At 38.9% G+C, this 16066-nt stretch overlaps 1 protein-coding gene across 1 annotated transcript; it reads right to left on the bottom strand.

Moving 5' to 3' along the window:
- Window positions 1-861: 861 nt before the first annotated feature.
- C16H9orf40 (chromosome 16 C9orf40 homolog) lies at window positions 862-7165 on the bottom strand. Its single transcript, XM_063081172.1, has 2 exons — window positions 6500-7165; window positions 862-2481 (listed from the first exon to the last, which is right to left on the bottom strand). The coding sequence occupies exons 1-2, from the start codon at window positions 6926-6928 to the stop codon at window positions 2323-2325; spliced, it is 588 nt and encodes a 195-aa protein (XP_062937242.1). The 5' UTR covers window positions 6929-7165; the 3' UTR covers window positions 862-2322.
- Between the last annotated feature and the right edge of the window lie 8901 nt (window positions 7166-16066).

Genomic DNA, 16066 nt, shown 5'->3' with positions numbered 1-16066 from the left:
TTTTGTGCATGTTCAATTTCACATTCATAATTTAAAAACTGGCACTCATGTTGGGGAAATATGTAAAAATACATTTATTCCCTAATCCATTACCTCCTCAGAAATTCCAACTCCTTTTCCCAGAGGTAACTACTATCATTAGCTTAGTTTCTTCTGTCCCTTTAAGTATGTGTTTATATGTGTACTAATATACATACATAATTTAGTTTTACTTAACTCACACTGTATATTCCCCTAAAATTGCTCTTATCATCTAAAAATATTTCTTGAAGCTCTTCCCAGTCAAATGTTGAACAAAATTTCAAATGTTGCACAGAATTCCACAGTAGGAATTTGTCATATCATCCAGCAAATTTATTTCCAATGTTTTACTATTTCATTTCTTGGCAACACACCTCTTGTACATATATCTTTAGGCAAATGACCTGGCACTGTAAGATCTACTCCTAGAAATAAAATTGTTGGCATTACCTTCCTTCCCATCAACAGATAAGAATGCCCACCTGTTGATATAATATTTATTATCTACTTTGTGTCAGGCACTGCTCTGAGCATTAGGAATAGAGCAGCAAACAAAAACAGACACATCTCCCTATCCTCTGGTCAAACAGAAGAGGGTTAGAAAGTTTACCATTTTATTTTTTCCACAATACTTAAACCACTTCTCCCACTTGTTTGCTGTCCCTGATATTTCTTCAATTCCAATTCTTAGTAGCAGTTATGTGGAATAAAGTGTAACTATAGGACACGTTTATTCTAATGATTTTTTTGAACCTACCTTAAGACTGAGAATTAAATAAGATGAGACGTGTGAAGTTTTTAGAACATTGCTTAACAATAAATGCAGTCTCTCTGAGGTAGATACTATTTATTATTTCTCATTTTACAGGTGAGAAATCTGAGGTTTGGAGAAGAAAATAACTTGCTTACTGTTACATAGGTAGGAAGTGGCAGTACAAGATTTGAACCATGTCTGACCACAATGCTATACAGTCTGTCTTCTCTTCTACAGTATTCTATTAATGTCAACCCATACTTAAATCTGGCAGTACACACCAAACGTTGTTTTTTTCCTCTCATTCACTGGCATTTACCATCTTTCCTGAATTCTGGATTTAATGTTATTCACAACAACAAAAATACACAAGCAGGGCCAAGTTACTCAATTACAAGGCCAACATTCTGGATGCAGTGGCAAAGTTAATTAACTTAATCACTGATACTCATATAACTCACATATTGCTTACTTTATTTCTTTAACAATGTAATACTAATAACAACACAATAATTTAGTTGTAACAAAGCCATCAACAGAGCAAAATAAAACCAAAGCTAATTAACAGGCATTGCTTCAGCTCAAATTAGTTCTCTCCTTTAAACAGGAAAAACTATTATTAGTCTAGTGGTTCTCAACCTCATCTGCACATTAGAAGAATGGAGGGAAGAACTGGTGCTTTAAAAAATAGCTATATCCAAGGCCCACTTCAGAACAATTAAATGTGAATCTCTCAAGGGTAGGGCCCAGGCAAAGATTTTGAAAGTGCTGTCAGTGTTGAGAACTACAGGTCTAAAGTAATAAGCAATAAAAACCATGCCCTCAACGCAATTCAAAACCAAGGAACTAGTAATACAAAATTTTCTTGGGAAAAGGGGGTGGGGGGGAAGATGAGGTACCAACTCATTTCTCATTGATCTTTATCCATTTTTGATTGCTCATAGTACAGTTTAACAAACATCAGCTATTGCAAATTATGCAAACATGCTACCCAAATTGAAATTCTCACTAGTTTACATTTAGAAAGCTCTTTGAAACAATACAAGCTTTCAGAAATAATTCCCTAAAATTTAAGTTTGCATAGATGTTCAAGTCAGCTATCTGTTCAACTAACAAGTCAATAAAATGTATTAGAAAGTATTTTATTAATAACAATTATAAAACAATATTCATTTCATGTACTACAAATAAATTTTTTGGTGCAGACAGGAGGAATATTTGAGCATTTCCCACCTATATCTAAAACTGCCAGAATTCCTTTTTATAAGATCAGTATGTTCAAACTTAGAAGCTAAACAAAGCATTTTTCTTTAAGAATGCATACATAAGAACGCATACTTCCCCTACTGCAATATAAACGACAAATGCCTATTGGAAGGTTCAGTAGTAACTGCAGGCATTTATCTTTAAAACAACTTTTCCTCATCTTTCAGGTTTGGAAATGGTATCACATCAGGTATGGAATATAACATTTTCTTAAGAATACATGAATTCACTTAGAGATGTCTCCTCAAATTCAACGAATCCCATTTCTTCAGCTACTTATATCAGGACTCCATGTCAATCTCCACCACTTCATTCTTGCCCTTAAGTGTTGCTTCTGTTGGGTTGTCTTCATTTACATCTTCAATGTCTGCCAGATCAATAGGTGGTAAAGGATTCCTCCAGTACTGGAAGGTATTATACTGCCAGAATTCTTCATTGTGCTTTAGAGTAAAAAAGAGAGAGATGAAAGTACATTGGTGACTTAGAAAATGTTAAGTTTTTTCAGGCAACAAGCTTCTTTGTTTTAAAAGCAAGCAGACATAAGATTTTGCAGTCTTTTACTTTGTATTTTCAATAAATATACATTTTTAATTTTGCCTAATCAAAGTACTTCATGTACTCAATCAAATCTATGCATTTTAACATTTATGAACTTGTGAAAATTATTTGTTTAAATTTAGAATTTTCTTCAAGAGAATCTCCATAATTTTCTATTTTTCACCCAAAGAAAATGTCTGAAAATGATCTTAAAATTTTTTATCTTTCAATGAGGATAAGAATTTATTTGAAAAATACACACACACTCACAGCCCTTATAACTTATTTTTACTTTTTTTCCTGTAGTTTGGTATTTTAAGAGATTTAATATTTATTTACATCACATTTACATTATATTAGGTATTCAGGAGGATGTGTGCATGTTATAGGCAAATATTATGACATCTTACAGCAGGGACTTGAGTATCTGCAGATTTTGGTAGGGAGGGGTGTGTGTGTCCCAGAAACAACCCTCACAGATACCAAGAGATGACTGTATTAGGATAGAAATATGCTGAATAGCAAGAAAATCTTAAACTAATGATTTTACTGAAGATACCAGTTGGTACAAGGCATGCCTAACTTTTAAATCAATACACCAAAATTTATAAATCCAAATGAGTGCTGGTCCCTTAAAATTTCAGCAGCTTACTCTGAATGGTTACAAAATTATTTCAACTATGAAGTGAGGCTGATATTCCAATGAAGTTCAAGACCGGCACAGAATTTCAAAAGCATCCCCAAATACTTTGTGCAAAGGAAGCAGCACTGGATTTATATACAGGCTTCCAAGGTGACAATTCCTGCACAATAATATCCTTCCCAGATCAGTATCTATATCTATTCCACTATGCTGTGTTCTTACTTTAAATTCATACTTGCTATAGCAGCACCATTAACCAAAAATATTATGGGAACCGCATATGTAATTTAAAATTTAAAATGAAGTAAAAAGTTAAAAGAAACAGGTGAAACCAATCGTAATCTTATTTTACCTAATATATCCAAAATATTGTTTCAACATGTCAATATTTTAAAAATTAATGATATTACACCTTGTTTTCATCATACTAAATTTTCAAAATCTGGAATGTATTTCGCATTTCCAGCACTATTCAGACTAGCCATGCTTCAACGCTCAATAGCCACACGTGATTATTGGTTATGTACATGAGAGCGCAAGTCTATAAAAGCCTCACTAGGAAATTTATTGTGCCTTAGGCTCTAAGGCTTAGAGAAAAAAGTCTTTTGGGAATTCCTTAATATGGGGACAAAGATGTAGTAATAAGTCAAATGATACCAAGAAGAATTTCACTATAATAAGCAAATGGGGATAAAAACCAAGTTATACTTCTCTGCCTTTTGGAAAATCTATTGTCCAAACTATCTCCTTGCAAACATGGACCAAAAAAAAGATCATTTAATGACATAAGTATAATTTAGTGGCTAAAAGCACAAACTCAGCCACTAGACAGTACTGGATTTGCATAACTTCATCATCCACTAACTAAAATGAGTGGAAAGAACCATCGTGAGAATTAAGTTTTGGCACAGCAATTGCTCAGTATGGCTAGTATTATATCCCATAAGCCTGTAAATCATTAAACACTTTTTCCCTAGCAAAACATTTCTGCTTACTTTCTGTTAAAAATATCTAACAGTAAGAGCCAACACTAGCAGAGCAATGAATCTGCATAAAGTGACACTAAGATGAAAAAATCCAGGTGAATACTTGGTTTCTTTTAGTCCTTTAGTAAAAAAAAGTCTGAAACTCGGGAAATATTCTGAGGTTCCAGAACAGAAAAGAGGTACCATTGGAGGTTAACATTTCCTAAATGAGATCCCAAGGGTGAGGGCAGGGACTTAAGCCCTATTCTGAGCACAACAGAAACCAGGCAGACATTTACTGCACTGAGCTGAAAAAGCTTTTTACTTCACATTTGTTATATCCTATTCTCCCTTGGTACTTAGCTGTAAAACCCATAAAACAAAAGGCCTGACTTTAAAAGCAGGAAGAAAAGGGAGGAAGCTAGAGAGCACACATCCCTCTCTTAGGTTTCCAGAAGAGCAGCAGCAGCAGCTGGAGGAAGACACCTAACAAGAGTTCCCGTGCTTTTACCAAAAGAGAACAGGGGACTCGTCTTGGTGAAGAAGGGAACCTCTAGAGCCAAGCTTTACTCCTGCCATGAGCTTGCAGACTATAAAAAGTATAGCTTCAGACCTAGAGTCACTACTATGGGGAAAGATACAGGTATGCCCAGAAGATTCGGAGCAGGTGTCTTTGTGTCAGTCTACTAAAGACTTCCTTGGCAAACCTGCCTTTCCCATACTTCCCTCTTATCAGTTCTGTGGCATATGTAGTCAGTGTATTTTGGTACGAACAGTGGCTATAGGGTAAGGTACCAAAAATGGTCTGAAGAGGAAAAGTTTTCAAATTACATGATACCTATCTCCATATACAATAGATCTGGATGACTGTTGTTTTAAACAAGCTGGTTTTGAACAACTGTGAGCAATCTGAAGAAAAAAGTATAAATAAGGCTCCTGTTTTCTAAATTCCAAGAAAACTGAGAGTGAAATATTTACAATTTCATCCAGAAATGCTCATCGTGATTAAGTCTAGAAGATTATTTCTTACAACTACAGGAAAAAAATCTTTTCCAACTATAAAATTTTCATTATTTTACTGGATTTTTCACATGAATAAATCATGCCAAATCTTTTTTTCTGGCAAGGCATTTGATAGACTCTGCCATAAGGTATTTAAGACAAAAGAAAAATGTTGGGAGGATGCTACGCTGTAGTGGTTGAAGAGAGTTTTGTGAATTCTGAGGCCTACATGGGGTTCTCATAGCCAAAGCTCCCTGATAAGTTATCCAACAACTGTGAAAAAGCAGCTTGAATTCCTAAGTCTAGACCAAAGCTGTCCAATAAACACATAATGCAAGCCACAAACATAATTTAAAAATTCCAAGTAGCCATATTAAAAAAATAAAAGCAGGTAAAATTAACTTTGATACATTTTATTCAACCCACTAGATCCTAATTATTTCATGTGTAATCCACATAACAAACTTTGAGCTAACATCCTTTTTCTTACTAAATCTTTGACATCTAGTGTGTTTTACACTCACAGCACATCTCAATTTGGACTAGTCACATTTCAAGAGCTCAGGTCTCATGTGGCCAGTGGCTGCCATATTGAACAACGGAGACCTCGACAAATCAGATCTCAGGATTCTTAGGTGCAGAGATGAGACTCATCTCCCGAAGTGTAGGAACTTTCCTGTTATTCTCATAATACACTTTACCTCACGGCTCAAATTAATTTTCAACAATCCTTTTTCATAGGATCAGATGTAACGAACGCTATGAGTTAAAAAGGGGGTCCTTCGTCTCTGCCCAAAGAGCTGTACCAACCCACAGTACCTCCAACTAATTGATGGCTGCCACGCTGGTCGCCCTCTTTACAATAAAGAAATCTGTCACCAATTCTAGAATAACTGTCGTTAAGCCGAGGAAGGCGCGCTACACCTTCCTCTAACGTCTGTGGTCGAGCTGAGCCTCCCTGTTCCCGGTCAACGCCTTTACCGTGCTCCGCACACGGCCTGTCACGACCCGCGCTGAAGCTGCAAGGCCACCTGAACTCGCGCCACCGTCTGCGTCGCCCTAGTCTCGCCAAGTGCCTCCCGCCTGGCGGCCCGGCCCAAACGCTGCCAAAGGTGGGCTCTGGGGCCCTGGGGGTGTTGCCTGGGGGTCGGCGTCCATTCCCAGAGCGGTGACCCCGGCCTTTGGGGGTGCCTTAACGAACTCAGGTCATGAGCTGAACGATCTGTTCGTTCCCGGGCGTGTTGTGACAGTCTAGGGGAGGGCAGTCCCCCCACCCCCCAGCACTGAGGGACGCCCGCCCCCGGTCCCTACCTGGCGCGGTGCTGCCCCCCAGTCTCCCCGCGGGGGCCCTGCGCGCCCCGCCCCGTCGTCGCCCCCGCCCCTCGCGGGCCGGACGCCCGTGGGCTCCTCCCCCGGCCCGTGGGGCCGTGAGGGCGGCTGCAGCAGCGGCGGCTCGCCCGTCTCCAGGCCGCGACCCTCACGCTCGTCGCCGCCCCGGCCGCTGCTGTTCCCGCTGTCGCGGCGCTTGCTGGGCGAAGCCGAAGGCTCTGCCATGGCCCCGGCGTCGATTCTGCGCTTTCGGGGCAGCTCGGCGACGCCGAGGAGCTGCCCGGGATGTGAAGCCCCCGGCGGCGGGATCCAGAGCGGCGACGGCGGCGGCTCCTCGGTGAAGTCGCAGAGCAGGAGCCGCTTCCAAGGCACGTGGAACGTTAGCGGCTCAGCCGCACGCCGCTTGGCCATGGGCCCAGAGGCTCGGGCGGAGGCCGCCAGGCGCGGGAGGCCGAGCGCAGATAGTCGCGCGGGCGGAAGGCAAGGCCGAAGTCAGGCGAGGCGGCGACGGGGACGTAGACAGGGATGGAGGGGGCGCAGCCGCCCCGGCACGGGCGAAGCCCGCGCGCGCTGCCCTCGCAGCCACCCAGTTGCGGCCCGGACGTTGGGGGGCAGCCGCGGGACAGCGGAGATTCGAACCTGCGCACGGATGTGCGCGCGCGCGCTCGCGCCGGCCAGGCGGAGCCGCTGGTTGGTGGAGGCTCGCGGGGCGCGCTCCCGAGCGCCCTCGTGGCCGGAAGTGCGCGCCCCAGGGGAAGGCGGGAAGGCGGCGGCGGGCCGGTTAAAGACCCGGCCGGTGGACCGCCGAGGGGAGGGGCGCGGGGGTACAACTCCCGCTCGGTGAGGCTCAGCACATTCTAGAGTCTTCTGTAGGAGTAGGAGATCTCAGACGTCTGAAATGTGTGGTCAGTAGTCCCTCCAGTCAGTGACCACGGGGACGTCTCCACGAGATTAAGACGAAGGTTATACAGACGTTTAATGAACTAGTGTTAAGAGGCTTTACACTGCGTTATTACTCAAAACTAACGACTGAGGGGGGATCGAGGCTGAGGGAAGTGCCAGAGCTACCGTGCAACACACACACAGACACACACACACAGTGTTTTGCCGCAGCTTCAGTGTAACGTGAAGCAGGCACCACGTTCCTGGAAGGTGTATTGGTTAACAGTTAACCGATGGAGTTGTAGACGAGATGGGCAGCTCATCCAGAACAGTCGGGCAGTTGGCAAGAAGCAAGCGTGGAGCACAGCTCCTTTCTGTTCCAAATGAAACCTAAAATTGTTTGGCTCTTAAATTCTGTCGGAAGCAGGAGTCTCCTGCTTACTCTGTGCAGTGGTCAGGCCCAGAGTCCAAGACCCTCCTTACGGCACAATTGTGTGTGGCAAAGGAAGGTGGAGACAACCGCTGTGTATTTACCATACCTTATATTTTAATAGTTTGGTAAAGATAGTAACCAAGTAAAAATGGAAGAAAACAAGACTATTATCAGTGCTTTGAAGGAAGAAAGTACTATCATCTTCCGGAGCAAAAGTGTGCAAGGAAGATTACTCCAGCTGGTAGGTACTACCTAAATATTACATACCTCATTCCCCTGCGATTCAAGGACGTTGTGAGAGGATAGGGCAGTTATTTACTTACTAACATGCACAGAAACATCACGGGTTGGGGTCATAAACAGTAGCTTTTCTGTTTGATCTTTCCATTCTCTTGTTTGAAATTGATAACCCGTCTGTTCAAACATGAAGAGTGCGATTTTCAAACCAGTGGCACCGATCAGACACCAAAGAGCTTAATCCTAGCCGTCAGCTGTTTCGTTTGAAAGGTTTTGAGGGAACCCTGTCCAAAAATAGTAGAGTGTCGTTTATCTAATGATTCATTCCCTTTGTGTTCCTCTCTACAGACCTTCTTTTTTCCTAAATTGTCAAATTTACCATATATGCAAAAGTTTGTAGAAAACATGCGTGTAGTTCAAAAAATGATAGACATCCAGCACCCAGTTTCAGAGAGTACTACCAGTACCCATAACATGACAGTCTCCCTATATACCTCTCTCCCTTTCCCTCAATCAGGTAATTATTGTTTTGAATTTTGAGTTAATCCTTCCTTTGCTTTCTCTTTGTAATTTCCCTATCCGCATATATATTCCTAAATAACATATTTTTGGTTTTGCTGTGTTTTTGAAAAATAGCTTTATTGAGGTCTAATTGACATACAGTAAACTGCATGTATTTAAAGTGTACAATATGACATGCATGCACCTGTGAAACCATAACCATAATTGAAATAAGGCACATATCCATCACCACCCAAAATTTCATCATGACCATTTGTAATCCCTCCCTCTTAACCCTCCAATCTGTGGTAACCACCTTAGGTAACCACTGATTTACTTTCTGCTATTAGAGATTAATTTGCATTTTCTAGAGTTTTATATAAATGAAATAATACAGTGTATACCTTTTGTTTGGCTTCTTTCCCTCAGCATAATTATTTTGAGATTCATCCATCTTGTATGTGGTCTTTCCTTTTTATTGCCAAGTAATAAATTATTCCATCGTATGGGGATATCACAATTTGTTTACCCATTCACCTGTTGATGGACGTGTGTTGCTTCTGGTTTGGGTCTATTACAGACAAAGCTGCTGAGAACATTTGTGTATAAGGCTTTGTATGGACATAAGCTCTCTTTTCTCTTGGGTAAATGTCTAGGAGTAGAATGGCTAGATCCTATGGTAGGTGTATGTTTAACTTTTTTTCACAAACTGCCAACTTCGTTTCCAAAGTGTTGTACCATTCTCCATTCCCACCTGCAGTATGAGTTCCAGTTCCTATACATTCTCTCCAACACTTGGTGTGGTCAGACTATAATATTAGTCATTCTAAATATGTGTCTCATTGTAGTTTTAGTTTGCATTTCCCTGATGACTAGTGATGTTAAGAATCTTTTAAGTGCTTATTTTCCATCTCCTTTGGTAAAATGTTCAAATCTTTTTGTATTTTTTTTTAATTGGGTTGTTTGCTTTTCCTGTTTCTCTTATATGTTTTCTATTTTATGAATATGATGGTGTTTCATTCATTTATATTGAGTATTACATCATATGAATCCACTTCACTGTTAATAAACATTTTAGTTTTTTCAGGTTTTGGCAACTATGGATAGTGTGCTATGAACATATTTGTTGATGACTTAAAAGGCATGTGTGCAAGAATGGTAATCTAGAATGGAATTACTGAGTTGTAAAGTATGTACATCTTCAACTTGACTAGGTAATGCCAAAGCTTTCCAAAGTACTTTTACCAGTTTAACACTCCTTATAGCAGTGGGTGAGAAATGTATTTTTTGTTTGTTTTTTGCCACATCCTTACCAATAAGCTTAGTATGGTCTGACCTGATCAGTGTGAAATGGTATCTCATTGTGGCCTCAATTTGCATTTCTCCCAATATATAGATTTTTACCCTTCCTGGTGTCTTTTGTTGAACAAATTCTAAACTTAAATGAGGTCTAAATTATCACTTTTTTCTTTAATTGTTTATAGCTTATGCTTTTTGGTCTCGTTTAAGGGGTAGGCCCTTTCACTGCCACCTCTGCCTCAAGACCACCCTCTAACTCTAGTCTCTGCTTGGCCCAATTTGGATCTCTAGTCTTTTGCAAAAGGTTTGTTACATCTTTTGCCCTTTTTAAAACTTGGATTGGTTGTTTGTTTTCTTACTGGTTTGTAAGAGTCCATTTTACATTCTGGAAAGTAATTCTCTTGTGGTAATAAGTATTGTAAATATTATAAATATCTTCTCCCAGTTTGTGTCTTATATTTTCACCCTCCATGGTGGTTTAATTTTAATGTAGCCAAGTTTATCAAGCTTTCCTTTTCTGTTTTCACATATGTCTTGTTTAAGAAATCAGTCAATCATTCATTCATTCATTTATTGGTGGTTGGCTGGTATGGGGATCTGAACCCGTGACCTTGATGTTATAAGGCTGTGCTCTAACCAAAAGAAATCCTTTCTGGTCACAAATCCTAAATGTTTTATAGTTCTCTGTTTTTGCCTCCACATTTAAATCTTTCATCCACTTGGAATTGATTAGTGTGTTTGTATGGTGAGAGTAAGGACTCAAGTTCATTCTTCCCTTTATGGAATAACTAGTTTTCTCAGTAACACATATTGGATAATTGTCCTTTTCTCACTGCTGTGCAGTCGCTGGTTTGCCGTAAGTCAAGTTTCCTTAAGTACATGCAACTATTTGGCAGCTCTCTATTCAGTTCAGCTGGTCTATCTGCCATCCTGTTCCAGTACAACAGCGTTTTAATTACTGTAGCTTTATAATAAGTCTTTGATATCTGTAGAGCAATCTTTGCCATCTTGTTCTCCAGGAGTGTCTCAGCTATACCTGAATCTTGGCTCTTCCATACAGAATCATTTGTAACATTTTGTTACCCTTTTGGAATTTTCATTATAATTGCATTGAAGCTATAGATCAATTTGGGGAGAATTGTCATCTTTACAAAATCAAGTTCATTTCCTGTTCAAGAATATTATAAAGCTCTAATGTTTTTTAATGTTTTTCAATACAGTTTTATAATTCTCACCATAAAGAGCTAATATCTTTTGCTAGGGTTATCCTAGGCACTTTATAATTTTTGTAGATAGTATCCTTTTTTTAAAATAACATTTTCTGAGTTATTGTTGCTGCTCTAGGCGCTCTTTAAAAGGCCCTGGAAGTAGAACTGGAAGTTAGTTTACCTTGAGTTATAAATAGTACCAGATCCACTTATTCAGGAAGTTTGTCCATTTTATCCAGTTGTCAGATTTGTTGACATAATATTTGCTTAGTTTCTCTATTTTCTGTTTCATTGATTTCTACCTAATTTGGGTTAACTTTGCTTTTTTCTCTAGCTTCTTCTGGTATAACCTAAGGTCATTGATTTTAGCCTTTCTTCTTTTCTAATATAAACATATTTAAAGCTATAACACTCCCTGTAGAATTGCTCTAGCCAAACACCCCCCATCTAGATGCATTTTTGTGTTGACCCAATAGGATCTTCTACCTGTTCTATTTATCCCACAATTTTGCATAAAAAGCACTCTGATCTCTTTTCCCAATACTTTTTAACTGCTTATGGATAATGACCCAGAAGTCATCATTAGTAAAAACAAAGCGACAAAGAAGGGAAACTTTTTTCCCAGTGTCTTCTTGATAAAGAAGGAATACACTCATGGACTTACTCTGCTTATCTTGAAACTTGCCTGTTTCAGACTGATTGAAGCCTCCCAGCAGTTTAGGGTGGGAAAGTGTGGTTTGAAACTTCTTAGCAACTACTTACTTGCCAAATATTTTACATCTCTTTTAATCCTAAAAACTTTGGGGCAGATATTATTGCCATTTTAGCAGATAAACCTCTCCTCTGAGAGTCAGATCCTTCTCAATGAGTCCAACCCTTACCACCCTATTTAAAATTGCAACTCACTCTACATTTCCCCTCTTGATTCCCCTTGCTTTTTTCCCCATAGCACTTTCACCTTCCAATCTATTATATAATTCACTATTTATTATTATTGTCTCCTTCTCTAGAAAGTAAGCTCTTTGAGGGTAGGGTTGTTTGTTGTTGTTGTTGTTTTGTTTTTTACTGATATATTCAGCACCTAGAACAGTACCTGGCATGCATTAGGTGCTCAGTAAATATTGTTGAATGGACGACTATTCATTTTCACTTCGGTGTTTCATAGGCATGTCAATAATCTGTCCTCCAGTGTCTCCTGTGTACCATCATTCATCTATCCAGGTACTCATACCAGAAGTATAACTGCATCCTTTCACAATCTTATATTCACTCACTCATTTATTCTTTGAATAAATATTTTGAGTATCTGCTGTGGACCAAGCAAAATTCTAGACCACAGGGGTTATAACAATAAACAACAACAAAAAAAGTTCCTGCCCTATGACTCTCCCAGTGCTTACATTGGGGAAGATAGACAATAAATAAATACATCTATCAGGTGCTGAGGAATAATAAAAATAAAGCAGGATAAGAGAGATAGGGAGGATTTATAGAAGGTGGTCATGAAGGGCCTCTCTGATGATACTTTTGAGCAAACACCTGAAGCAAGTGAGGGGGCAAAGCAGGTATATATAGGGGGAATGATCCTAGGCAGAGGTAATAGCAACTGCAAATGTCCAAAAGTGCAAAATAGCAAGAAAATGCCTGGCATGAACAAGGGACAGCAAAAAAGCCAGTGTGGTCTCTTTTTTTTCTCTTAGTGTTTCATGTTGGATAGTTTCTATGTCTTCAAGTTCACTGATCTTTTCTTTTTTTGTGCCTAATCTGCTGTTAATCCCATACACTATATTTTTCATCTCAGACAATGTAGTTTTCATATCTAGACGTTCAATTTGGTTTTTTTTATATCTTCCATGTCTCTAGATAAGTTTTTGAACATACAGAACACAGTTAGGCTGTTTTAATATCCTGTGCTAATTCTAACATCTATCAGTTTTAGGTTGGTTTCAATTGATTGATTTTTCTCTTCTCTGTGGGTCATGTTTTCCTGTTTCTCAGCACACCTGAAAAATTTTGAATGGACACCTGATATTGTGACTATTACTTTGTTCGGTGTTGTCCAGTGTCATGAAAAATGTTGTTTTATATATACTGTGTCTGGGTTTTGGGGTGTTTTGGGTGAGAGGGTAAATCTGGTTTCTATTATTCCATCTTGCTTGACTGGAAACAGAAAACTCTTTCCTATGACATTTTATTTTGACTTCAAGTGTATATTGTTATGGAACTTTTAACTTTGAGATATGATGCTTGTTTCCTTGTTTGCTGGAAATTGTATTTATTCATTATATGTTAAAGGAAATTGAACTTAAATTTATTCATCAACCTTGTAACATTCAAACCACTATGATGTGCTGGTCTTATTATATCGCGAACTCTACTACTGTAAAGAAAATTATTCAAATTTTCTTAGAGACTGGAAAAACACCCATTTTCTTCTTTGTATCAGTTAAAGTACAAGTAAGTGGTGATTATAGCAGGAGCACTTTAAAAACGAAATGTAGGTCCTTGATTGTGTATGTATGTGTGTGTTTGACTAAGTCCTACTCATCCTTCACGTCTCAGTTCAAATGTCATTTCTTCAGGGAGGTTTTCTATAAGTAACACTTCCTGTCTACTGTTAAATATTCTCAGAGCACCCTGTACCTGTCCTTTATAATGACAACCTCACTTCTTACAATTATGTAATTACTTATTTGACACATTTCCTCTGTTGTTATATAAGCTCTCTGATGCGAGAAACAGTATCTGTCTTGTTGACCACTGAATCTCCAGGACCAAGATGGTGCCTGACACAATACAAGTCCTCAAACGTTTGTGGAATGCATGAAAAAGTAGAGATCACACAATACATAGTGAGGCTTGAATACTGACCAGGTCTATCCTCCTCCATTCAATACCATCCTTCCCCAGCCTGTCTGTGGTGGTAAATTGCCAAACAAACAAAAAGACACTGCAATTTTCAAAAGGTTTTAGTATAGTTTTCACCATCAGATTGGCCATCATTAAAATGTTAAATAAGAAGTTGTGTTAGTGACGATATGGAGAAACATACTTTCCTTGTTATCTTTTTTTTTTTTTTTTTTAAAAAGATGACCAGTAAGGGGATCTCAACCCTTGGCTTGGTGTTGTCAGCACCATGCTCAGCCAGTGAGCAAACCGGCCATCCCTATATAGGATCCGAACCCGTGGCCTTGGTGTTATCAGCACCGCACTCTACCGAGTGAGCCACGGGCCGGCCCACTTTCCTTGTTTAAAGTGTAAATTGGTATATAATCTTGAGCCATCTGCTGATATCTGTGAAAATTTTAAAATGCACATTCAGCAGTTATGCCTCCAAGAATTTATATTCCAGATATAGTCCTGACAATAGACACAAAAAAAAGTATGTATAGGACTATTCATTGTAGTACAATGCTAAACAGCAAATTGAAAAAAACCTATATGTTACTTATTAGTATAGTATATATTATGTTAATAATATTAATGTATTAACAATATCAATACTATATTAATATTAACATATTATGTAGTATATGTTACATATAAAATGGAATGTTGTGCAGCTATTTTTTAAGTGAAGTAAATTTATGTGTATGGATATAGAGCAATTGGCAAAACATGTTAAGTCAAAAAAGCAAGGTGTACAATAGTATATATTGGCCACAAATATATTAAAAATCAGAGGATATATGTAATATATGTATATTATATATCTGTATGTGTGCACATCTGTATGTGTGGTATTTTGTTTTTTTATTTCACAGAATGTTCCTGGAAGGATACTGTTATCATCAATAGTTGCCTACCTATGTGGTGGGATACTGGGGGACAGGGAAGAAAGGCATATGGGACACATCTTTGGGTGCTATGGATTAAATGTGTCCCCCAAAGGTTCATGTATTGGAAACTTAACCTCCATTGTAACAGTGTTAAGAGGGTGGGAAATCCTATTTTGGTAACTGATATGATGGAAAAGGTGGTAAATATGCTTTGACACACAGGGAATTTCAGCAGAGAGATGACAACTATTAAAAATAGATAAATGGAAATGCTAGAAACACAAAGCATCAGAGATGAAAATTCGTTCAATGGGTTCATTAGTAGAATGGACACAGCTAAGGAAAAGACTCCAAGGACCTTTTTGAAAACAGGTAAAAAAGAAACTACCCAGTCTGAAACACAAGGAGAAAAAAGTAAAAAACAAAACACCACCACCACCACCACCAATCAGAACAGAGCATCCAGGACAATAACAATCTAATGTCCATGTAATAAAAGTCCAGATGGAGGAAAGAGAGAACAGGAAGGAATATTTGAGGAAATAATATTTCAGAAATAATAAGAAAACATCAAACCTCAAACATCAAAACAACAAACTTTGTTTTGGTATAAACACCAAAATTGAACAAAAAACCACACATATCTAGACATATAGACAAACTACTGAAAATTAAAGAAGAAATACTGAAAGCAGCCAGAGGAAAAAATAAACATACTAAGAGGGACAAAGAAAAGAATGACAGCAGAGTACTCATCTAAACAGTGGAGTGACATCTTTAAAAAAATAAAATAGCCCAGAATTCTGTATTCAGTGAATAAATCTTTCAAAAACTCAGGTGAAATAAAGACTTTCAGACAGACAAAAGCTGAGAGAATTCATTGCCAGCAGGACCTACAACACAAAGGAAGTTCTCCAGGCATAAGTATAGAAGATAGAAACTAGATGCACAAGAAGAAATGATGAGTGCTTTGCAGCAGATTATCCCCAAACTTAAGTGACTTAAAACATGTTCTCAGGGGCCGGCCTATGGCTCACTTGGGAGAGCGTGGTGCTGATAACACGAAGGCCACGGTTTCAGATCCCTATATAGGGATAGCCAGTTAACTCACTTGGGAGAGCTTGGTGCTCACAACACCAAGTCAGGGGTTAAGATCCCCTTACTGGTCATCTTTAAAAAAAAAAAAAAAATCTCAGTCTATGGGTTAGGA

This window comes from Cynocephalus volans, chromosome 16 (assembly GCF_027409185.1).
Source record: "Cynocephalus volans isolate mCynVol1 chromosome 16, mCynVol1.pri, whole genome shotgun sequence".
NCBI classification, from domain to species: domain Eukaryota; kingdom Metazoa; phylum Chordata; class Mammalia; order Dermoptera; family Cynocephalidae; genus Cynocephalus; species Cynocephalus volans.
The sequence above is the reverse complement of the archived record's forward strand: the minus strand, read 5'-3'. Positions and strand labels throughout refer to the sequence as shown.